General features: G+C 42.1%; 1 protein-coding gene across 1 annotated transcript in view; it reads left to right on the top strand.

Annotated features, from left to right (window-relative positions):
- The window catches only part of bchs (WD repeat and FYVE domain containing 3 bchs), a 255,193-nt gene that overhangs the window by 24,083 nt on the left and 207,129 nt on the right, over positions 1-23,981 (top strand). Inside the window, exons 6-16 of the mRNA XM_050196790.3 lie at positions 1,925-2,111; positions 2,661-2,827; positions 4,399-4,454; positions 7,811-7,957; positions 8,040-8,137; positions 8,673-8,848; positions 12,542-12,634; positions 18,700-18,893; positions 20,339-20,477; positions 22,699-22,799; positions 22,901-23,043. Coding sequence (XP_050052747.1) covers positions 1,925-2,111; positions 2,661-2,827; positions 4,399-4,454; positions 7,811-7,957; positions 8,040-8,137; positions 8,673-8,848; positions 12,542-12,634; positions 18,700-18,893; positions 20,339-20,477; positions 22,699-22,799; positions 22,901-23,043 — 1,501 coding nt within the window. The remainder of the gene's footprint in view (positions 1-1,924; positions 2,112-2,660; positions 2,828-4,398; positions 4,455-7,810; positions 7,958-8,039; positions 8,138-8,672; positions 8,849-12,541; positions 12,635-18,699; positions 18,894-20,338; positions 20,478-22,698; positions 22,800-22,900; positions 23,044-23,981) is intronic.

Raw genomic sequence — 23,981 nt, 5'->3', positions numbered from 1 at the left:
TAGCTTTCCCTTCATTGCCATAAAAAGTTGTCCGCTAGTATAGTGCAGTGCTTAATGTGCATCTCAGTGAGCAAAATGCAGCAAAAACAAGGAAAGCCACGTCTCACCTATGTGGAATTGTTTACAACGCCTCAGATGGCAGTCATAGCATGGAGTGCCACTCATCAGGCTGTGATTAAGCGATCGCCCGGCAATACGCATCCCTTACTTCAAGAACGCTGGTTTCGGTGCCGCCTGACAGGCATAGCATGCAGATTCGGCACCGGACGTAGATTTTCGCGAAGGGGCTGTAATCTCGATCGATTGCCTTCGGGAATGCGAGATACGATTACTTTCATGCTCGGCACTGGACACGTCGGCGTCTACGGGCGACATTGTGCACTGGAGAAATTCTGTTGCTTGCGTGGAGCGCTATTGTTCTGTGTCCAGTGCTGCGTTATGCAAAATCTCACAAAAGTGATGATATTTCTGAAAGCAATTGACTGAGAATACTGCTCGACAACAGTGCTGCCACTGCTGATCGACCCATGCGGCTCACTTTGTACCATCATCAGTGCGGGTCTATATTCTTGAGCAAGGCTTGCCAAAGTAGGCTAACGGAATTTTGAGAGTAAAGTTTTGTTTTGCGATGCATTACCTATCTGTGCTGTCTTATTTCACAACAACGAAATTCTCGCGAAAACGATTTTTTTTGCATTCCCCACCGATTTCGTTACTGTGAGGTGCAACTGTAGTGTGTGTTGTGTCTGTGCTTTGTTTTTGTTTTTACCACACTTCTTTTCATTAATCCCTCACCATGTCACCATAAGTACTGTATTTACTTGCATAATGAACGCACTTTCTTGTCAAAAAGATTGACGCAAATTCAGGGATGCAATCATTACGCGGGTTAGATTTCCCACGAAAAAAAACATTTCGTTTTTTCATCCCGCATTTGCTGCGGGATGACAAGCAGGCGGCTGCCGCTGTCAGTGCAGGACACCAAAACAAAAATGCCGGCTGGCGGAGCAAGCCGAACACGCTGAATGCAATTATTTTTCTTCTCGTGAGTACATTACGCGCATTGAAACAGTTTCTTCCATATCAGTAAGGAATAATATTGTTAATATTGGCAAGTTTGCGACAATAACGTATCCATGTCGTCTTTGAAGGGACAGAAATAGAGGTGGGCGCGCTTAGCTGCCAGTGACAGAAACACATGGCAGGCACGCTGCGGAAACTGCTGTATTTGTCTTCACTGCTGTCCTAATACGGCATGTTTCCGCTAAGGGTGGGTGAATATCTTAGCTGCGTTACAAGCATCGGCGTATGAATAGGGTACACTTCTAACGTATCAGTGTAAACGTGGCCACTATCGTTGCCACTCGCAATTTGTTGAGTGCCCACAAGTGCAGATGAGAAGAATCGGAAGGCGCCCTTTATGTTATTGTTGTTGACCAAAACCATTGTAAAGCCTACAAATAATAAAGCCGAGGCAAGTTTGGTTGTAGCTTTGTTTTTTTCATGGAAGTGCGGAAAGTGATGAAAGGAATGAAATGGGGCATCTGCTTAAGAATGTTGGGTGCATGCAGACCGCTTGGTATGTCTTCAAGAGTCGTTCGCGTAGCATTCGACAGATGGTAAGCGCGATCATCATTAGCTAGACTTGGCAAACAACATATCGCTGTGACAAGTTCAGAGTGCGATCATTACACGGGAAAGAAAAAAAAAAGAATTTTGACGACAAAATTCAGGGGTGCGATCATTATGCGAGTAAATACGGTAGTGTGCTGGGCGTGTCAGTGGGCTAACCTCTCCAGATATCATTAAACATTCACTCGCTCTCTCTGATGGTATATGAAATGTCCAATGGTTTTCTTTTCCAACACCTGTGATATTTATGGTCCTGTTCTAAATATGGCTTTTCATGTTTGTCTCTTTGCAGGCAAAGGTTGTGTGGCACTCTGTGTAGAAAATGTGCAGAGAGTGCAAGAACTTTCCCCATTAGAAGTTGTAGAAATGTTCGTCACCATTTTCTGCTTCCTGAAGGACTCAAGTGAGGTTTCGCAGCTGTTGCTTGATGACTTCCGATCTTGCCAAGGATATGTGTTCCTTTCGGAATTTCTCCTAAGGTAAAATGCACTTCGAATGTTAGACTTGGCAATGGTTGCTTGCTGTAAGCATCATTTTCCTTTGATGTGTTTTTGTTTAGCAATGTTTAAAGAATGAGCATGATAATATGTATTGATAGCTTTCTTTTAGCAACACACATTTCACTAAATGTGGGTTTTATTAAAAATGCATAATAATTTAGTATAAGATTGTTTTCTGCCCGAAGATGAACTGCGTGTAGTTTTTGAGACATTTTCAGATTCGTTCGGCTTCTGCAGTTTTGCATGAAACTAGGAAGTCTTTCATGTAATCAAATACCTTCAAAACAGCCTCTTTAGGCCGCTTTTAGTCGCTATAATTATGCCTGTTTGTGTTGAATTTGAGTGTTTTCAGCTGTCTTTGGCAAGAACTCTAGAATATGTTAATGAATTTTTTAATGCAAAAGTATACAATTGGTGCATTTCTGTGCCAACTGTGGATAGTTGGTTTTGTCTTTTAATACAAAGAGTACACGGTGGTCAGACTTTTTATATGTCATTATTAAAGAAAGAAAATGTTATAAATTCCAGACTGGAGCAAAATAGCTCTCAGGAAGCTTGTGAAGCACTGAGAAACCTTGCTGTACTAATGACATCGCTCACCACTTGTGGCTACTATGAGCTGAAGCCTAGCCAAGCCAGCACAGGTTCACTTTTCCAAATCCCTGGATTTACGTTACCACAGCCATCTGGCAAAGGTTTGTAGAGCTTGCCCCCCCACCCCCCCCCGCCTTCCCCCAATCATGTTTGGTGCTAGAAAACAAGGAAAAAGAGATGCTGCAACTTGACTTGCCCATCCATTTTCTGCTTCTGTTTCACTGATTATATAGTCTAATTTCATTATTTTGGCATTGGTTATTATTTATATAGCCTAATTCATTATTTTGATGCACATGTGTATTTTGGCCAGTGGATTTACTGGCTTGCAGTCTGTGCCATTCGCATGCCAATCCTGTGTGAATATGCTGATAGCACAGCTGTATATTAACAATGGTGCAAAACGTATTTGTAATGTAGCTATGTTCACATGCCATGTACTGCCATGCCATGCTATCAGCGAGCCACCAAAATTTACAGGAGACCTTTTTTCACCTGTCATAGGCACCATGCTTGCATTTCTGTTGTGTAAACCCGATCATTATTTTTTTTTTTTTTCGCTGATATCGGCAAGATTTTTTAACAAATATAGGATGCAAACATTGTTTGACTGTATACCACCAGGAAATGCTTGTCTGGTAGCACATGTGGCATTGTGCATGCCATATAGTATACAGCATAATGTTCCTTCTATTTTTGTGAGCTAGTATGGGACAGTTAGTTTCCTGTGAAGTAGTAATGTGAGTAACGCGAAATGCGAAGGTTGTGGGTTCGGTTCCCACCTGCGGCAAGTTGTTTTTTCATCCACTTTAATTTCCATTAATTTATCGTTTCTTTATTTTCATTTATTAAGCACAAGTAATTTCCCCTATGTTGTCCTTGGTGTCAGTGTTTGTTGGCTTCTCATGATATGACTAATAAAATCGGGCCCCTCGGTTAACCCCCTTTCTTCTCGTTAATGTGAGTAAAGTGACTTGTATATAACATGTTGTGCATGAATTTTTCCAAATGAATACCTGTTGAAATTACTCAGTTTAAACATGTGCAACATGCATGCTGATTGCCAGTGAATTTTCCCATGCTTCTGCAGGTGCAGAAATACTAATTTTACAGTTAGCACGGTAGTTGTGCAGTATTGGTCAACTCCGATTGGTGTTTTAAAGCATCAGGCAGTCTGTAGAGTCATCTTTATTTAGCAATGTTAGAATCGAACAACCAGAGCTAGAACCTGACAGCCCTTGCAAGGAATGAAGAATAAAACTTGACATTAACAAAGATGATAATGGAAGCTATTTTTTGGTCTTTTGGGCAATTCTTGAAGTATTCTGAAACTGTGTTGCAAGGTCAATAGTTTACGATACATTGCAAAGAAAAAGGTTTGTTATTATTATTGCTTGGCTGCATAGGTTGGCATTGAATGGTGCAGTGTTGTTGAATACTATCAAATGTCAAACACTTCAAAAAAGAAAGAGTTGGTGCTTTCCAGGCCATATGTGAACACTAAACAACACATCACCACCCTAGCGGGGATGCAGCCATATCGGTGGCATAGCTGCGTTCTGTGTAATTTCAACAAATTGCAATTTTTATCCTGCTATTTTTACTATTACCAATGTATACATGTTTGTGAAATTTGTGAAAAATATTTTACACATGGCTTACACATTTACAGGGACAAGCGTGAGAAATATTCAAGCATTCCAAGTGCTTCAGACTGTTTTTCCCAAAGTGAGTTTAGAGCATGCTTATTTACTTGTATGGTGCTTGCAGTGTCTGTGAAGTTTGAAGGAGAAAGAGCTGTACTTATGTGAATTTACTGTGAACTCTGGCAGCAAGTCATTGACTACTCCTCTCTTAGCATGTTAAGAGCTTGCTGGAGAATGGGGGTAAATACTACATATTCAGCTCAGTGGAGGCAGTAATGCAGTCGTCTAAGTATGAAAAGATTCTGCTCTAATACTTAAGTTTTGACATAGTACATGTTGATAAGCAACATACCTTATGCAGTCGACAATAAATTTTTAGTACATGCCTGATAATTCGGACGCCTCCGCGGCTCCGCCACAAAACCCATAAAGCTAATATATAAGGATGTCTGGAATTTCAGACGCTGAAACCCTTTCCCATCCGATTTTAGGACTTTTGCCACGAACATAGTTTTGAAATGGCATTATTCGAAGTCACCACCGCCGTCATTTTGATTATCTTGCAGCGTCAAACCAGCGCTCTCGTACATCGAGGCAGCCGTAGGCACTGCAGCAATGCTAGGCCTAGCTGCTTTGACATCGTTACCAAGCTTCCTGCTGTACGGGGCCGTGCTTTGCAGTGAAAAAATTCGCCGCTGTCAGCAGTGGCGCCGACTCAGTCTTTGTACGGCTTTGAAGAAAAATGGCAGAAGTCAAGCGTTGCATTATGGAGGTTCCCAAAGGTCACCTTTGCCGCAATAGAAAGGTGTTACGCTGTGAAGCATACAAAGAATGGAAAGGGGCTATGTCTTAACATAGTGCGAGCACCGATACACCTCATAAGTATACTGGCAGGCCTTCAGAGCTATTTCGGATGTGCCTGTGACGATTTGAGCCTTTGGCGGCAGTAAGGGGCATGTATCCTTTTTTTTTTTTTTTTTGCACTGCCATATTCTTTCTATGTGGCAGTCCGAGGGGGAGTCCGAAAAATCAGACTTTGGCTGTACCACTGCTATTGCTACTATTTATAGAAGTGCTGGTCTGCGTAAACTCACATATAGAGGAGTTTTTAGCTAACATATAGTTATGTTCCTTATGTGAAGATGGCATTATAGTGGCATTCAGACACAATTTGCCATGTTGTTCATTGCTGTTCATCTAAGCATTATGCACTAAGTGTACTCCTAATACTATCTTTTATATGAGTGGTTGGTTGTAATTGAAATAAGGATAAGTGTACTTAGTATACTTTGAGTTTCTAAAGTTGGGATGCACCATAAGTGACAATGCCTAGTACTGTACATATATGCATACAACATGACCTCCACTTTCGGTGATATGAATAGTCTTCTTTTTCACATACGAAGCCACACTGCTCTTGACGTGCATTTCGAACAAGTCACATAAGAGGTGCTGTAATTAGTTATCTGTAGTGCTCTTTAGGAATTAAGGCTTTGTGCCATTATTATGGAGTCAACAGCTACCTAAAAAAAGCAAAAAAAAAGTTGTAGAAATTTTCCATGTCATTAGCCCTTTAAGCACTTCAGTGATGTGAGGGAACATTCGCTCATTTGCTGTGCAGGCAAAAATGTGGGTCTGTAAAAAAGGCAGCCATTGTGAAAGAGCTCTATGCAATACTGTTGCATTTTGGACATTGTAAGGAATGCATGCGCAGTTACTGGCGGGATTGTTCAGTTCCAGTAAATAAGACTTGTGCAAGGGCTGAACCTGATTTGTTTGTGACAGTAATAAGTTTATTTGCAACTGAGAAGTAGCTGTTATCACTTATCAGCTCACTTCAGCTTCAGCTTACTTTAGTGTAGCAGGGGTGAAAAATTGTTCCTCTAGTTTCAGCAACTGTGGCTGAATTATTGGCACAATAATGGCAACAGTAATCTCCAGCTGCATTATAACTTATAGACAAGTACCGTTACACTTATGAATCTGGACAACACAAGAATACTTTCTCAAGCACCTACCATATTTACATGATTGTAAGTCGACTCGAATGTAAGTCGACCTCCCCATATCGTGTGACAGGGAAAAAAAAAAGAAAAGGAGAGCATACCCGAGGGCGTGTTCGATAACGAAAATTTATTAGTAGCTGACATGGTCACTGGCCTACTCATCTTCACTAGTGCTGCCATCGTCATCGTTGCTACAGTCCCACTGCGCGTCGTCGTCCTGCGAAATTTCACGTTTGGCAAACGACCGCACCATGACATCTTGTGGAACAGCAGCCCACGCCGAATGCACCCAACCACATGCAGCCGTCAGGGAGGCTCTTTTGACAGGTCCAGTTGGCGTAATTTTGCGGTCTTCTGCCGCCAGTCACTCATACTCACGGCGGAGCAGGTCCTTAAAAGGTGAAGATCCGGGCTTGTTTCATGACCATGTCGCACTTCACTGGCAGGGACCGATCGCGCATTTCAGCTACGTATGCTGCAAGCTTAGCCTACAGCTCTGGAAAGCATCCAGGCTTCAGCACATCGTAAATTCCTCACTTGCCGTCACAGGTGAAAATTTCGCTTCGCTGCAGTCGCCACTCTCGCACGACCCGTTCAGAAACATGGAACTTGTGGCCCGCTGCGCAGCGATTTGTTTCTTTGGCGTAAAGGATGGCAGCCCTCTTGAACACTGCTGTGAACGAGTGCTGAATGATTAGTGGGCCTGGAGCACTCATGACGACTGAGGAAGCATAGAAGTAGCATGTAGCGAGCAGTCAAGTGGAACGCGTCAAACCAATGCCTTTCGTCAAGAAAGCTAAGTACAACAGGCAAAGAGAAACCCGCGAGCGGTGTCTGCTCTTCCATGAACTACCGATGCTCCCCGCAAGCGCCGCCGTTTTGAGGGTGCCGCCGCGAATGGAACAGCGGCGCTTCCATCAACTATCGACACCCTCTCATGAGTGTTGTGTGCACTGTAAAACTCTCAAAAATGTTGAAAAACTCTTCCAAAAAGCGAACAAACATGCGGGATAGCAAAAAGCTACGGGTGGGGCCATAGAGCAAACATAAAATAACTACGTTGTAGCTCCTGTTGGCCTCGCTTTTTTGGCGGTGCCATGTTTTGGTTTCGATTGTAAGTCGACCCCCCACTTCAGATTTTCAAATTTTAAAAAAGTGGTAGACTTACAATCGTGTAAATACGGTATATGAAGGGGGGGGGACAAAAAAGAAAAGGAAGTTTTAGCTTTGGTCCCCCTTTCGTTGTCCATCACTCTAAGTGTTTTGCTTTATAAGCACTAAAACTTCATTCTGATGCACAAGAAAACTACATGGCATGCGATGAATTGTAAGCGAAAAAATGCATATTTAATGGAAAACAACAGAATTATACTGCTTAAAGGCAGAGCACCCTGGGCAACACTGGTTCTAAAATTTTTGTTATTTTCTACAGGCCCAGACAGTGCATTTGTCATCCCTGCTTCTTGATGCCATCAGTACCATCTACCATTCAGACAAAGCGAATTATTTCATTCTCGAGTCCAGCCATCCCTTGTCACACTTTTCAGAGAAGATCCATCTTAAAACTTCAGAAATTCAGGTTCGTTTCTTAGTATGTTCTTTTTTTCTTTTTATGAAGTGTGCTAGGTCTACCAGTTGATGCCTTTTTTTACTTGTTACAGGAAAAGTTCTTTAAGCTTCTGGAGTTCATTGTCATGGATCTAAAATTTGTTCCATGCAAAGAACTAATCAGCCTTAGCATCCTTCTGAAAACCAACAGGTATTGTGTTCATTGTAATATAGCACGAAATGCATGCCACTTAGAGTTTTAAAGGTGTGTTAGACATCTTAAAGGAATACCTGGTAGAGGTGTGATGCTTTATGTACAGGGTAATTTAGTTATTTGATCAGCTTAGACTCATGCAGCACGCATGAATTTGATGCTCAACCTTACAGTACAAAAATAATGTTTTAGTGAGCTTTAAGAAGTTGTCCTTGATAGGTCTCACTGGAGGTCGATTACCCGCGGCGTCACCAGGACTTGAAAACAACTTGACAGTATCTAATAACTGACAGAGATACTTAGAGATATCTTACGATGGTACTATATCCATTGTATAATCTCAGTGAGTGTGAAAGTAAAGTCTTGCATATGTATTGGAATACGTTATCATGTTAAATTAACAGATAGAGCATAAGTCTTGTGGTTCAGTGCTTGTAGGTCTTGTATACCAAACCATGTTATAGCCTGTGACCATTTCCTAATGCCATGAGCTGCATTCTCACTAAACTGTGGACCCTTCTGGCCCTTTCAGCTCGGTGTCCTGTTCCATCATATGCCTGCACACGCTTGCAAACATCCTGCAATTTAATGCTGTATTCAAGGACGTTTATCGTGAAGTGGGGCTGCTAGAAGTGCTGGTCACGTGCCTGCATCGCTATGCAACTGTGCTCAAGGAGGCTTTTCCCGACGGTGCCGCAGAACCTGTTGGTAAGACTTGTAATGCTCGTGTATAGGCAGTTCACTGATTGATCGAGACAAGTTTGCTGTGTTACATGTGCATCTGGTGTACATTGCAGTGCACTGCATTTAGGACTGCTTTGTAGGAGTGAGCAAATATGAAAGTGAATTCGAAGAATAAAAACCAAGGTGTATCGAATTGAATATTTTTGTTATTATTTTTCAAATATGAATTCTATTAGTTTTGCAGAAATGCAATTTTTTTCACCAACCAGAGGTACGGGGAAAAAAAAGCAGGTTTATTGTACAGCAAATAACATACAGGAAAATTACGCTTTCTGGTCAACAAAGTTCTCTAGTACAACACTTTTGTTTGACAGTATCATAACCACAGTTATTTAATGTTGTCATGAAAAAATGATAGCTGCTCGACATGTTTGGGGAGTAGCAACCACCCTCCTGCATTTCGCAATTCCTTCAGACATTGAAAAGAGCTGCTCACTGGACACACTAGTATTTGGTATCAGCAGGTATCTCTTACAAGCTGAGCCAACAGTTGACACCATGCTTAAACCACCGCTCACATGAATCTACTTTTTGACCCAAATTTAATAATGCACTTATCTTTCAACATGTGCTTCTTGCAGTGAAAATTGCTGCCAGTTGATAAGCTTAAAAATGTCTCTCAACAGGGCTGACAGGGAAAGAGCCTTTTCAGAAGCTTTCATTGTTGAAGAAATATCTGGGTTCCTTGGTGTTGAAATTTTCCTTGCTTCTTCTAAAGCCTGTTTTTTAATCCAGTTTACCATTGAAGAGTCCTTGGAGTACTCAACTACTTTAGAGCAAGAGTCTAAAAATATTGCCAAGCTTGCTACTTGGTCAAACTTGTAGTTTCAAAACCATGTTTTTAGGCACTTAGCCAGATTAGTAGCAGAGCAAGATTTCCACCTGATGGCTGGTGTTGTCCAGATGTATGAAGAGGCAGTGTGGGTACTTGACCTGATTACGTTGGGTAGCCATCATCGCCAACAGTGGCCCTTCTTATTTTTTATATGCTTCACTTCACGACCATTATGCTTCTCTGCATAACAAGACTGTACTGCGGAAAAGCTAACTTAAAGAGCCAACAAGGCAATTTTTGGAGGTTCATCCACCGTGGTTGCTTAGTGGCTATGGTGTTAGGCTGCTAAGCATGAGGTCACAGGATTGAATCCCCGCCACGGCGGCCACATTTCGATGGGGGCAAAATGCGAAAACACCCATGTACTTAGATTTAAGTGCACGTTAAAGAACCCCGGGTAGTCCAAATTTCCGGAGTCCCCTCACTACAGTGTGCCTCATAATGAGATCATGGTTTTAGCACGTAAAATCTCATAATTTAATTTCATTTCATGTTTTGGAGGTTCGAATATTTCAAATAGTAAATGTGTTTTTCTATTCGAATTTAATACTAATATATTTGCACACCGCTACTACTTTGTCTCAATGAAATATCACATTTAATGGCTGCATTGCCATATCTTATGAAAATAAGTATATAATTGCCGCTGAATTTTTCTAAATGCGGAGGAGGCCGTAAAGATTTCTAAATTATTGGGCAGCCGGAAGAAACGAATTTCAATGACATAAAATATTTTTCATTTTGTTGAACTTGAGAGTCACCGACCAAAGATACAGTTTCATGCTATGTTGACGATATTTTCACTTTGGCGGTATGAAATGAAGCCTGTGAAGCCTTTGTGCCCACTCCGCAGCGGCGGCTGATGGTGTTGCCCACTGTGGGACGATGCTATCAGCTGACCGATCTCTATGCAGTTTGACTAGTGCAGCATCAAAACCCGTCAGATGCCACAAAGAAAGCTTCGCTTTAAAATTGCATGAAATCAATGTGACAGGTGACAACCCATTCTTCACGCCTGCCATGCTTGCTGTAAATTTGCAACATTGCACAAATGTGTCATGTCTGAGAATATTAGCAAGATCCGGTGTGGCATTCGAAATTTCGGTAGCCATTATGCATTGCATCTGTAGTATTGGCTCTATGAGCGAAAAAGTTGCAGTTTCACCCAATAGGCGAAGCATGGATAACGATGGCAACATAATAAGGCAATTGAAGTTTCGTAGTTTTATCGTTTGTGTAAATTGCAGTAAACATTCGCTTACTAATTAACAAGTATAGTGACAAGCGCATACAGGGAGACCATGAACACTCGCTACCACATGCTCTGTGCTCTTCCCGCCATGCTGGCGGGAAGAGCACAGGCATAGGGGAGTGTACGCTTTGTCTTGCTTCGTCTCCAAAACTGTAGATTACATGACCTACAGCACTAAACTCACAGGAAAGCAGTGCATTAGCTCCGTGATAGGGTGCGTAGGCAGCGTATGCACCCAGTTGTGCCTGCCGGGCTAGAGGAGAGGAGACACGCTCGCCCCCTTTCCCATCATGTGTTTGATCACATTGCTACCACCCCTTCCCGCCACTTTCACAGGTGCATGCGTGAAGCCACTATTCTTCTCAGTTCATTCTGCGCACTTTCCCTTGCATCTACAGTACTTGTCACACGAGGCTCGATAGGATTTTATCACACTTGGATTTTATACGAAACATGGCGAGAGGGTGGGTCTTGCGTTTAGTACTAGTACTGCTACTCATGTTTATCAGACACTGCTCTGCTCGGCAGCGGTTCTCTGTCGCGCACCACACAATTTGAGAGGTGCATTCGCAAGCAACCGAATTGAGTTCAACCATTTGCCCATTTGTGCCCGTGGCAGTTTCCATTTATTGCCTCGGTATTCCTTCGCGACCAGTGAAATTTTGTTATGTTGAAATTGCATATAAAGACACTTTGTTATAATATTGGAGTTCAAGTACATGATGTTCTATGAACGCAAATTTATAAAAGCTTAAATACTTTGTTACACATTGACAATTTCATTATATGAAGGTTTAACTGTAGTTTACATGTAAATGAAATGCTTGTTTTATTTCATTCTGGGTATTCGTGTTAAGAAAAGCGAAAAAATGCTGCTGCTTGTTTTTAGCACATGAATAATAAAAGGAAAGGTAATGTTATGCATAGAGGTTACTTTAGATAGATTCTTATGCCATCTGTATCGGCATGCTAATTTTACTATGAATCAGTGGTATTAAAATATGTTTTTCGTGCACTTAATTTCTTGAAGCTAGGCTTTGAAGACTGCATTCTGCTTTGTTATAGGTGTGTGATCTTTGAGTTAAATAGCTGAGTGTTGCTTAGAACACACAATCTGGATAAAGTTATTGTAGGTGCGTGATAGGAGGGGAACAAAAATTGTATAACATCTGTCCCATAATATTTTTTTTCCTTAAAGGGCCTGCATACGGATTGTGTGAATCTGTAAGTAATGAGAGTTCTACCAGCTATAAGCAGATATGAGCTTTGAGGAAATATGAGATATACCAGATTAGTAAGTATGAGTAAAGGGATGGTCTAGAGAGAACTTGTTCCTTCAGCAGTAATGGACCATGTAAAACATTAGTATGTTTCACAGCCGAATGCAGAAATATATGTGAGATGAATTATGTGGGAACTTTTACTGCCATATTCTCAATTGTACAGCTACAAGTGCATATGTTGTGCAATGAGGCACCTTTTTTTTTTGTGTGTGTGTGGTGATACCTTTTATATAAACATATTAGATGCGTGTAATTTTTTGTGTCCTCTTGCTTGTTGCACATTTCAGCAAAGGTTCCTATTCCTGATGAACAGCAGCAAATGGGCTCACTTGTTATGGAAACTCTCACTGTTCTTTTGAACGGCAATTCAAACAATGCAAGTGAGTAACCCCATGTTCTTAAACTTTGAGTGACACAAAATTTACATTGTTAGTAGAATCTTACCTAGTTGCACTGAAGGGAAGTATAGTACAGGTTTTACTGTGAAGATAAACAGTTTCCCAACCCCTTCAGTTCCTTTTTTTTCCTTTTTTTAATCTATGTAAAGGATACAGGCTCTGAAAAGCATAAATTGTGGCATACATTTGCAGCCATCTTAACCCACTATGACCTATGATGAAACTGTGGGTGTGATTTTGATCAAAATTTGTGAATAATGAAAGCAAAAACAAATATCACTTTTTCAAAAAGTCATCAAGAAATATTTATTGCTTGCCAAGTAACAATGGTGTACTACATCTAGTAAACTGGGCGCATGGAGTTTCAATGGCCAAGGCACTTGTCACTGCACTTTTACCTCCTTGTATGAAATATTTGGAAGCACCCTTTTTCAAACCACAAAGTGGCCGTGCACGTCTCACATCTCCATGTTACTCGGGCGTGACAAGATCAGCATCGCAGCTGCTTTCCGGTTTTTTTCAAGTAGCAACCGTGACCATCTGCCTGAGCGTCCAAACACACTTACAGTGACACCCAGCAAGCACGGCGAGGACAACGCTGACATCGTGAGTGCCGCTAGGGTGTCCTCAATAATTATATTGCGATGGAACCATTTTGGTGGAATATTGTTGCAGACATTGCTAACCTAAAATAACCGCAGACGTCGTTCATGGCGAGAGCATCGTTGTTCTCGTCATCGCCTTCCTCCTCATCTGTATCTTCAGCTGGTTCTGGCGGCACAATCACAATATCAATGTCTGCTATGTTTTCTGCACTCTCAGCTGCATCTAGGGCATTGTGCAAGTGACAAAATGACTTTCTTCCAAAAATAACCTCCATATTCATGCTGGAACACAACTGAACATGAAAGCACGGATTTGTGACTGCTAACGCCCTGTGTACTATAAGTACACGAAACTTTGAATGTGTGTTCCATTCTTTGAAATAAAGCAGTAGATACGACCGTTTGTTTCTAACACTCTTAACATATGTACCAAACACCATATAAAACAGGCGAGCAGTAACATCTGAAAAGCGAGTACTCACCCCAATTATGTAGTGTCGTTGAGCGGAAATACGGGTGGGAAGAAACTGAGTGGACAGGACAGATGCTAACTCCGTCTCTTCCCACCCGTATTTCCGCTCAACAATACTACAGGATGCACCAACTGGCCCAACAGTCTACACTTTACCCCAATTTGTTGTGAATCCACAGTTTTGCTAAAATTGGCACAAAATTATTACATGTGGATGAAACAGTAGATTCTGCCTTGTATTAAGGTGTGTGTGTGTGTGTGTGTGCGTGTGTGTGTGCGTGCGTGCGTGTGTGTGTGTGTGTGTGTGTGTGTGTGTGTGTGTGTGTGTGTGTGTGTGTGTGTGTGTGTGTGTGTGTGTGTGTGTGTGTGCCCTCTGGGTTCAAGAAACAGAAATAGCTAAAAGGAAATATTCAGCTGTTCAAGAGGTACGGATGTGAAATCAAGTGTGCTAGTCCTAGTACAGTGGGCGCTAATGGGTTAAATTAAGGTTGTATTTGCAAGAAGTTTCAATGTCACTCTACAATTAAGGGTTGCTATTTTGTAGCGATGCCTTTTTCGATGCTAATGCCTTTTTGCGCTTTCCGCATTGTGTGTGTTCAAATGCAATCACTCACAAACGCGAAAACCGTGAGAAGGCATTAGCATCGAAAAAGGCATTGCTACAAAATAGCAGCCCAGATCTTTCGCCAAAGTCCTGCTGTGAGACTCCAGTGGCTGTGATGCTCTGCTGCTGAGCATGAAGTCATGGGTTTGATTCCTGGTTACAGTGGCCGCATTTCAGTGTGGATGAAATGCAAAAGCGCTTGTGCACTCAGATTTAGGTGGACATTAAAGGCACCCTGAACCACTTTTTCTCAAAGTGGGGAAAGGCATTTGAAGTAAAAATAGGCTATTTCAGAAGTGCTTTGCTGCAAAAAGTGCTTCAATGCGTTCAGCAAAAGCGGAGTTATTGGCAAGCAAACAAGGCCTCCACTGTGCTCCCGCTCCTTCTTGAATGCCTTCTACTGCGAAAGCTATGGCGCAGTGGGGTGTGCCCAAAATGCTTCGCCTTCTAAATGTCATGTGGCGCGTAGTTAAGATTTTATTTTGGATGTTAACGTAGGCGCCACGACATCTGCCTTTGGTGCCTACGATGCGCTAAACATAAGCCTAACGTGGTTGTCCTAAGCGAGCCACAGTGCACTTAGCCAGGGTACTTGTGGTGGCTGCGGTATCCACGCCATGTAGCTGGCTGCAGCTTGATGTCGGCTATCGGCCAATAGCAGCCGTCTTAGGGAATTATGAAATAATGCATCCGATGACGAAATAGTTAGTCTATGAAAGAGTGAGGACACGGCCTTCTGTTGAAAAGAGAGTGTTTGAGAAAAAGATGACTTTGCAATCTGCTTGCGAGCTCCACGCACTGCGTTTGACAGCAAAACTTGGCTGAGATGTTCACAGCAGCATGTGCTACCCTCAGACTATCTTATTTCACCAAGCCCGAGGGGTGGTTCAGGGCCCCTTTAAAGAAACTTCAGGCGGTCAAAATAAATCCGGAGCACTCCACTACAACATCACTGTTAAATGCTAAACCCGAAAATGAATCAATCAGAAAGGTAATCGGTATTAGTGGTGCTCAAAAACGTTACGAGTGAGTGGCACTACCTCTCACAGTTTCTTGAGCTTTTGAGCAATGAAAATTAAGCAAGGCTGCCCCTTTCCCCAGTACTACATGATTCGATACTAACAGGTCTAGTCATGCATGCAGTGGCTGTGGTATTCTTTAAAAAAGAAAAACTGTGATGCATGTAAAATTTCTGGTATCAATTTTGTTGGCTTTCTGCAGAATGGGACTAATTTTGCTGTTTACGCCTTCTCAGTGCACTGTGCTTGACCTCATATTTATTTAGTTTATTTTTAAAATGGATTACATTGTCAGATAAATTTTGCATATTGTCTTTGTAATTAAGTTGAGCAGTTACTCTCTCCAGCACTGCTAGTATGCACCAGGTGCTGATGGCTGTCATTGAGACCTACAGTCTGCAGTACAAATGCTGCGGTGGACAAAATGATTGGGTGTGCTGACTGCAAAGCTCAGAGGGTGCAAACTCAAAGTGCCTCACAGTTTTCCTGTTCATGTCATTGTTGACACTGACATCGACTTAAAGGGGTATTGTCACAAAAATTTTGCATTATGCTTTTTTTGCTTTATTAGAAAGCTGCCAACCCTGTGGCGAAACTACAGTGCCATGCCAGAATTACCTGAATGCACAAAAGATCACTGCTGTCCTCTTGTGACCATTTCAAAGCGTGCACCAAATGAAGCGCTCTTTCTGAACATATTGTTTACTTACAAGGGCACCTCTGCATGTTATGTAAATCTTAGGTAGTGGCCATATGGTATCACAAACCACTGATACATGTGCCAGTCAGCCTGGTCAAGTGGTTGCAAGTCACACAATGTACCAGCTGTGGTTGCTCAGTGGCTATGGTGTTGGGCTGCTGAGCAACGAGGTCGCGGGATCGAATCCCGGCCACGGCGGCCACATTTCGATGGGGGTGAAATGCGAAAACACCTGTGTACTTAGATTTAGGTGCACGTTAAAGAGCCCCAGGTGGTCCAAATTTCCGGAGTCCTCCACTACGGTGTGCCTCATAATCAGAAAGTGGTTTTGGCATGTAAAACCTCATAATTTAATTTTTTAATTTTGTCACACAATGACTGTGTTGCCGAAAGCTTGATGCTCACCACATATACCGTTCTTTCCTCTTTCACTCTGTGCTTCTCTGCATTTAACTCGGTATACAGCGAAACCTCGTTAAACCGTAGTTGGCCGGAGCTCGGAAAACGTACGTACTAAACGATAGTACTGCTTAACCGAAATAGCATGAGATCGCCCACTTACCTGTCAAAAACGGAACTCAGAGACAGTGTGTTGAAAGGGGAAAAAGACATGCAGTGTTTATTCACTTCGCGCGACAAGAGTATTATTTTCATTTGATGCCTCGGCGGCCTAGTAGTGACGACAGCGGCCTCAAACTTACTGTAGTTGTGAGCTAGCTTTTCAGCCAGCCCCCTCTTCTCGGCAAACACTCGCATGGCAGATCCCTCATTGGCGTTGCATGTTCTCTGTGCATGTGGGCGGTAGCGCTGCAGAAGTTGCGGGGCGCCTCTTTCATTGCGGGGTGCTGTTCTCGTCGCGACGATTGCATTCGTGAGGCTGACGTAACATGCAGCTTCTGCCACTGTCTGGCCTGAATCGCCCTTGCTGTCGCTTTCCGTGTCATCCTCATCACTGTCGCTAGTCGACACTTTGGCAATAACAGAGGCAACGATGGCAAAGAGTCGAACCGCGTAACCGACATCTCTTCGCGGTCGCAGCAGCGCTGCCAAGCAACTGCTTCGCATTGCAAATGCCACACACCGTAGTCAACACTAGATCCCGGTCGCGTGCCAGCGCTGACTTCGTGTCATGTTCGATAGCACGAACAATGTCTAATTTTTCTTCTATGCTGAGCACCCAGCGTCTTTTGTATTTGAGCTTCGGCATGACGAGATTCCTTGTTTGCATGATGCCACAACGCTCTCTGGCACGGCGCTGAAATGATGTTGATGTGGCTTCATGCACAAACACACAGGTCGCTTGAAGGCCTTTGTTCTGATCTCTGAGGCTTGTTGTTCTGCCGGGCCGCCCGATGGATACGACGCACCGCCGTGTTTGCGCGACGAAAAGAGGAAACATTATGTGTTAACCTATATGTACGCAATAAGCTGGTACGGTTTATGCGGATACAAAACACTTTATGTTTAATGACTGCCGAGTCGGGGATTTGACTTTACTACTTTTAAAACGAAACTACTGTTTAAGCGGGTATGGTTTAACGAGGTTTTACTGTAATAATCTTAGTGCCCTGCTGTCACTTCTCTCAGAACATGCCGTGCCATTCGTTTTTTTCACCTTCTGTCCCCTATTATCTTGTCATCTAAAGCTTTCAGCAAGACCATTGCAGTGAGGCTTCGACTACTTCACCCACTCACACATCAGTGATACCACAGGAACCCCCCCCCCCCCCCCCCAACCCCCAACCCCCAATTTTCATGACATACAGAAGAGCCTTTGTAAACATCCCTTATGCCAAGAAATCTGGCACACTTTCCGAACTTTTTCCCATTAAAAGATGTTATAATTAGAAACTGGAACTTCAAGCAAAATGCTCGTTCTTCTTTATGTCCTTATTGTGCCTATTCAACATATAGCACAAATATGTGTCTAGAAACATTTAAAGGCATCTTTATCATGCCTGTATAGATGCCTGTTTATATGTTGGTGCCTATATTATTACATTTTCAAAGCCTTAACGTGCCTTTTTCCATGTTTTGTCCTAGCCTCACTTTGTTTATGATGTTATAACCGCAACTTAGCTGAAGGCAGCCGATTATTACGAAAAACACTCCTGGTGTAAATGCAGCTATTAACAGCATTGCAGAAGACACTATGATGCACTTGAAGGGGACTTATTGTACTTGTGTACTCACTTCACATTTTTAGCTGAGATCATAGAGAAACTTGAATGCTCAGGCACAGCTCTGACCCAGAATGTGCGACTCATTTTGGACAGTCAGGAAATGTTAGCCACAATCCCCAATAGACCTGTATCTGTAGAGTTAGCTCGAAACATCAATCTGTATTGGACAATGTTCCCGGGTTTTTGGTACTAAAAGAACTGTCAGAGGTTCTGACTAGCAACATTATATTGAAAAGGAAGGCATTCACGAACAGCTTGTATGGGAACATCAAGGTGACATTGCCAGTCTTCTTTCTTTCTTTTTTGCCTTTTCTGACTTGCCAAATCTTTGCATGCTGTAAAGCTAAATTTTTCAGTGTCCCATCAGTGTAATCTAGTTTAAGTGTTCCTCTCTACTTTCCCTTCAAATTGCTACTCTGTGCACAGATGCATTGTGTTTTGTAAGCACGACTATTTGTCTACAGGCGTGTTCCGAGAATGTGGGGGTGCCCGGTGTGCGCACAACCTGGTGCCATACCGTTTGTGCCGACAGCAAGCGCTGGCTGTGGTGCAACAGCTGGTATTGAGCAATGGTGGGGACGATGACATGGGCACCTTGCTGGGGCTCATGCACACGGCACCACCTCTGGCGCTTGACCTCAAGAACCACATCCTCAAGGTGCTTTTTCTGTGGAGTTTTTAGCTAATCAGAAATAGATTTGTCAAATGCAGCCATATATGACTACACACTCTAGCTACCTAACTGCCTCACCAATTGTATGGTTGCAATAAGTTTTTCATTTGTTTTTGGTGAGAATAATATGGAAAACTGAAAGAAGGAAAATAATATAAAATTGCTAGTCATTTTTATTTCTGCTTAGTTTATTGCTTAGGGTTTACTAAAAAATTCTAAAATTAACTGTGAGCAAGGAAGTGTTAATGCACTGAAAATCTCACTGTAAACTCAAGGCTGCTGCTACAGTCAACAGCCGATTTTTCAAACTCCCTAGGGTCCGCGAAGATGGGAGAAATATCTGGCTGGCCGAAAAAAAAGAAATGCATGAAAAAAACCCGATTGTTTTTGAAAACAAAAACGTCCTCAAGGGCTCAAATCGCCACAGCCTTGTCCGAAATAGCTTTAAAGGTCTGTGAGCACAATTATTAGGCATATCGGGGCTCGTACTGTAACAGGTGACGGCAAGTACATGCATGTATAATTAAGGAACACATTTTAAGTACCACGACAGGGGGCCCTTTGCACTCTTGGTATGCTTCACCGCAATACGTTGCGTATGCTTGAACGCGCAACATTGCTGTATTGCGGCGAAGCTGACTTTCGGGAATCGGAATTATGCAATGTCTTTGGCCCTTGCCGTGCTTTCCACACTTTTATGCAATCAGCGAGGATGACAAAGGTGGAATTTGTGCCATTGCTGACAGCGACGAATCCTTCAAGTGTAAAACACGGCAGCAAACAGCAGGAAGCTTGATTGCAAAGGTCAAAGCAGCTAGGCCTAACAACAGCACAAGACTACTATGGCTGCCAGCAGATAGGCATGCTAGAGTGCTGGTGTGAGGCTGGAAGATAATCAAAGTGGCGGTGGTGGTGACTTGAATTAAAGCCATTTCGGACCTGTGGTCACAGCAAAAAGTCCGAGAAATCAGGCAACGATGCGTTTTAGCATCTGAAAATTTCAGACGTCCTTACACATTGGCTCTATGGGGTAGGTGGCAGTGCCATGGAGGCCCCTGAATTATCAGGCACATTCAAAAAATTGGTCGTTGACTTCAGAGGGCAAAAATTTTTCGTCCTTTCAAACATTTTTAACTCAACTTGTGTGGTGAAAGGGTCACTATAAGCGAAATGCCTTCCATGGGCTTCTTACATGATTTGTTAGTTGATAAGAAACTATAATTTAAGGCGGTAAGTTCACATGAAGTAGGGTCGTATATGTGGGCTCAACTGTGTTGAATTTATCATACTGTAGTTCATGGCTGGAAAAAGTGAAAAAACAATGTCTGCTTTGTCAAACATAACAGTTGATATAAATAGGACAACAGGTGACAGTTGGCAACAGTTATGTTGTGACTATTAATTGATTTTTTTCATGATGTCCTGTGCAGTCACTCCTCTTTGTGCTTCGGGAGAGCCACCGAACTCGAACTGTCTTTCGGAAAGTGGGTGGCTTTGTCTACGTTATGTCGGTCCTTGTTTCTATGGAAGGATGCCTGGCTGATCCTCCAAGGGAGCCATGGAATACAGGTGAGAAACTTGTCAACAGCTAAATGAGAGAGAGAGAGAGAGAGAGAAAAAGAGAGAGAGGAAAGAAAAGGCAGAAAGTTAACCAGGTTGCAGCTGATTTGCTGCCGTACTCTGGGAGTATTGTTTCTTTTATCGCTCTGAGAATGTGGCAACGTGGTGACTGCTAAGGAGTATATGCTTAAACCTTATAGTTATAAAATGTTAAAATGTATATTCACATTGTTCTGCGTTAGGCATAACGGGACGAAACCAATTATTGCTAATTGCACTGAGTGGAGATGTTATAGATTTTCATTATATGGGGTGATTATTTTTGAAGGCCCCCTCACCAGGTCTGGCCATCTTAAACTGACAAGCGCAGTGCATACAATGAACATTAATGAACCTGCCTGCAAAGTACTACACTGCTACACGCCGTAAGAAGAGCTTAAATTTCAAACCAAACCCCATTTGCCCTTCTCCTTACGGGCGCCGCGCTCCAAGCTGGAAAGTCAATGTCTTTCATGGAAGTGTGCCTACATATATTGCAGTGCTGTGATGTCACTCATGGTGACATGTGATATCGAGAATTTTTCAAGGCAACAGCATTTATTTGTTTAATCTGTTGCTTCAATAGATGAATTAAAGTTTAGAAAAATAATAAAACATACAAACCGAATATCTACATGTCTTTGTTTGACTTTGTATCATAGCAAGAGAGATGTACTTCTGTTTCGTCTGCCTGTTTCCACACCGTTCACTCGTGCACACAGAGAGCAAAACTGTCATTTTTTACCGTGTTCTAGCACACGATCATGCTCTCTGATCTGCTTGCATCTGCTTCACTGTTCGTGTAGCACTGACTTATACAGCTAGTCGTGTCTTCTCGTGCACAGCGCACAAGACCGTCAGCGGAAGTGTGCTGCGCAGCAATAAAACGGGAAAAAGAAATAAGGCAGGGCCCGTGACATATGCGTTGCGTGATCCTCCAGCTCCAGTATGGGAGAACGCAGGGAAGGAATTTCGTTTGCAGAGGCTAGATGGGGGGAAAAGGGAGAAAGTGTCTATGTTGGCGGTGACACTTGCTTCCTGAAGTCATGGGTTCTCGGCATTGAAATATTCTATCTCGGCTATTAATCAACCAGTTTGAAAAATTCTTGCAGTAGAACACTCCCTAGAGGGTGCGTAACAACTTCCAGCATATAACTAAAATTTGCTATGTGGCCTGGTGAGGGGCCCTTTAAGTTTACAGAATTTTTAAAAATTGCCTGTAGCAGACAGCATAATTCTAGTCCTTCAGCTGGATTATTCAGAGGTGGGCATTACTTGTATGAGAAATCGAAACACATAATAAACTAATATACAAACATTCACTAGCATCTTAATTAAATAATTTGCGGTGCATATTGCAGTTTACGAATTGTGGCATGTAAGTTTGCAAGGCATACCCACTTTGAACAAATTTTGAGGACGGCACAGGTTTCGAAATATGTGACATCAAATTCACAGTAAATGTGAACTGTTGTTCCACTTACTTTTTTAACAAAATGCTCTTTTATGCATTAAAGCACAAAAGTAACTGGAACGCCCATGTATTCATCGCACACTTTGGCAATGAGTCTTTCAAAACTGGTGTCATCCTTAAAATTCATCTTAAGTAGATATGCCTTGTAATCTCACTGGCTACAATTCATAAATTGCAATATTTGGCGTAAAATAATAAGAAGTTAATTAGGACTTTTTCTGTTAATTAGTTGAATATGTCTTTCTATATTTTTTTGCAAGTAATGTCTGCATCTTCGAATAATGCAGTCATGGACTAAACTTATGCTATCTGCCAAAGGCGATTTTCTTTTTAATTCTCTAGAACTTAAAAATGATCACCCCATAGATTGGTTGCGGTAGGAAACATGAACAAGTATCAGGTGTGTAGCATGATGGAGGAGTTCTATTTATTCCATTCTCTATTGTGAATGTTTTGGCTACAAAATAGAAGCTTACAAAGTGAAGTACAGGACCTTCATCACACATAACTCTCCTTCTGGCAATAAGTGCTTTGCAAAAAGATTTTGTTGCAAAAGGCTACTTGTAAACAGTTCTATGTTATACGAAGGAATTTTACGGCTTCACTAATGTTTTAAAAATACTGTTTTAAGTTTATGGTGTCATATTTGTGTGTTCATGTGATGAGATTAATTTGCTTGTACTTTGCCCCCTGACTGTCTTTTATCTATCCTTTCAGTTGAGAAAAAGCAGATAATTTCTCTTCTGCGGACAGTTTTTAGCACCATGACGGTTGCCATGCGGTATGAACCAGCGAATGCCAAGTTCTTTTCCACAGAGGTACTGCAAACCTTCAGAAATTGTAGCTGAGTGTCTGTACTGACTTTGCACTATTGGGGCTTACACATTTATTCTTAATATTCCGTCTGTCTATCTTTTAGATCTGTCAAACAAGCCTTGCAGACACTGTGAGACTGCTTGGATGTTTTACAAACAACACGGACATTTGTCCTGTTGACACTAGCTTCGTGCCAATGGAAGAAAACCTATTTCATGCTGTGTTTACTGGCCAAAATGATTCCAGGTAAGCACCTGTTTATGTTGCCGATGTGTCAAGCTTGGGATTAACCGTGCCAAGCTTAGTGTGATATAAAATATGCTGAATAAAAAGCATTGAGTAGTTATGTCATGTTGCATACATTGAAAATTTTCATTCTGGTGCACATAGGTTGAATATAGTGTTTTGGTCGTTTATCTGAATGCAAGTTGTACAGTTTTGCTTTTAGCTTTGCTTTCCAAGGGAAAGTTTGTATCTGAGTGGCTTCCATTAAAGAAGTCCTTTGCTGTGGTTCATTGTTCCTGCTGAGCACTGTCGCACAAACTTCCATTTGTAATGTTCAGGCCGCCAGTTCACATGTTGAGAGCAGTTATGCCATTTATGCCAATTTATTTGTCAATCAGTTCACGAAAATAGTGATGTAGAGTAAGCTGGTTCCAGCCTTAAGCTGCAACTCTGAACAAGACATTATTTTTTCAAGCTTTATCTTGGTCCGTGCCTCCTTCTTGAAAAAAGAAAAAGTTCTGGCACTGTTTGTTTCGTGTGAATGATGAAAATGCCGTCCACGTTGTACAGTTAAGTGTGAACTCGCGGTGTGGTATGAAGGAATTTCCCTCTGTGTGCAAGTTCCCAAGTGCTCAGATTCACAGTAGGTAATACAGTCAACATCTGTTCATTCACTCCTAATGGGATTGACGAAAGTGGTCTAATTATCCAGCAGTCGAATTAAATAAGAGGCCACAAAAAACATCAGAACACACCGCTGATTTATTTAGAAGTATTTGCCTCTACTCTAACACATCCCCAAATTAAATGCTCACCCTTTTTTAAGGGGTTTCAAAGTAAAAAACTAAAATAAAGATGACATTACAGATCCTGATCAAAGTAAAAATTAACTGCACACCCGATTTAGCAAGAAAAACATAGTATCCGATTCTAGCAACAAGGAAAATACGGAACCACTA

Source organism: Dermacentor andersoni, chromosome 1, assembly GCF_023375885.2.
Source record: "Dermacentor andersoni chromosome 1, qqDerAnde1_hic_scaffold, whole genome shotgun sequence".
In the NCBI taxonomy this organism is placed as follows: domain Eukaryota; kingdom Metazoa; phylum Arthropoda; class Arachnida; order Ixodida; family Ixodidae; genus Dermacentor; species Dermacentor andersoni.
The sequence above is the reverse complement of the archived record's forward strand: the minus strand, read 5'-3'. Positions and strand labels throughout refer to the sequence as shown.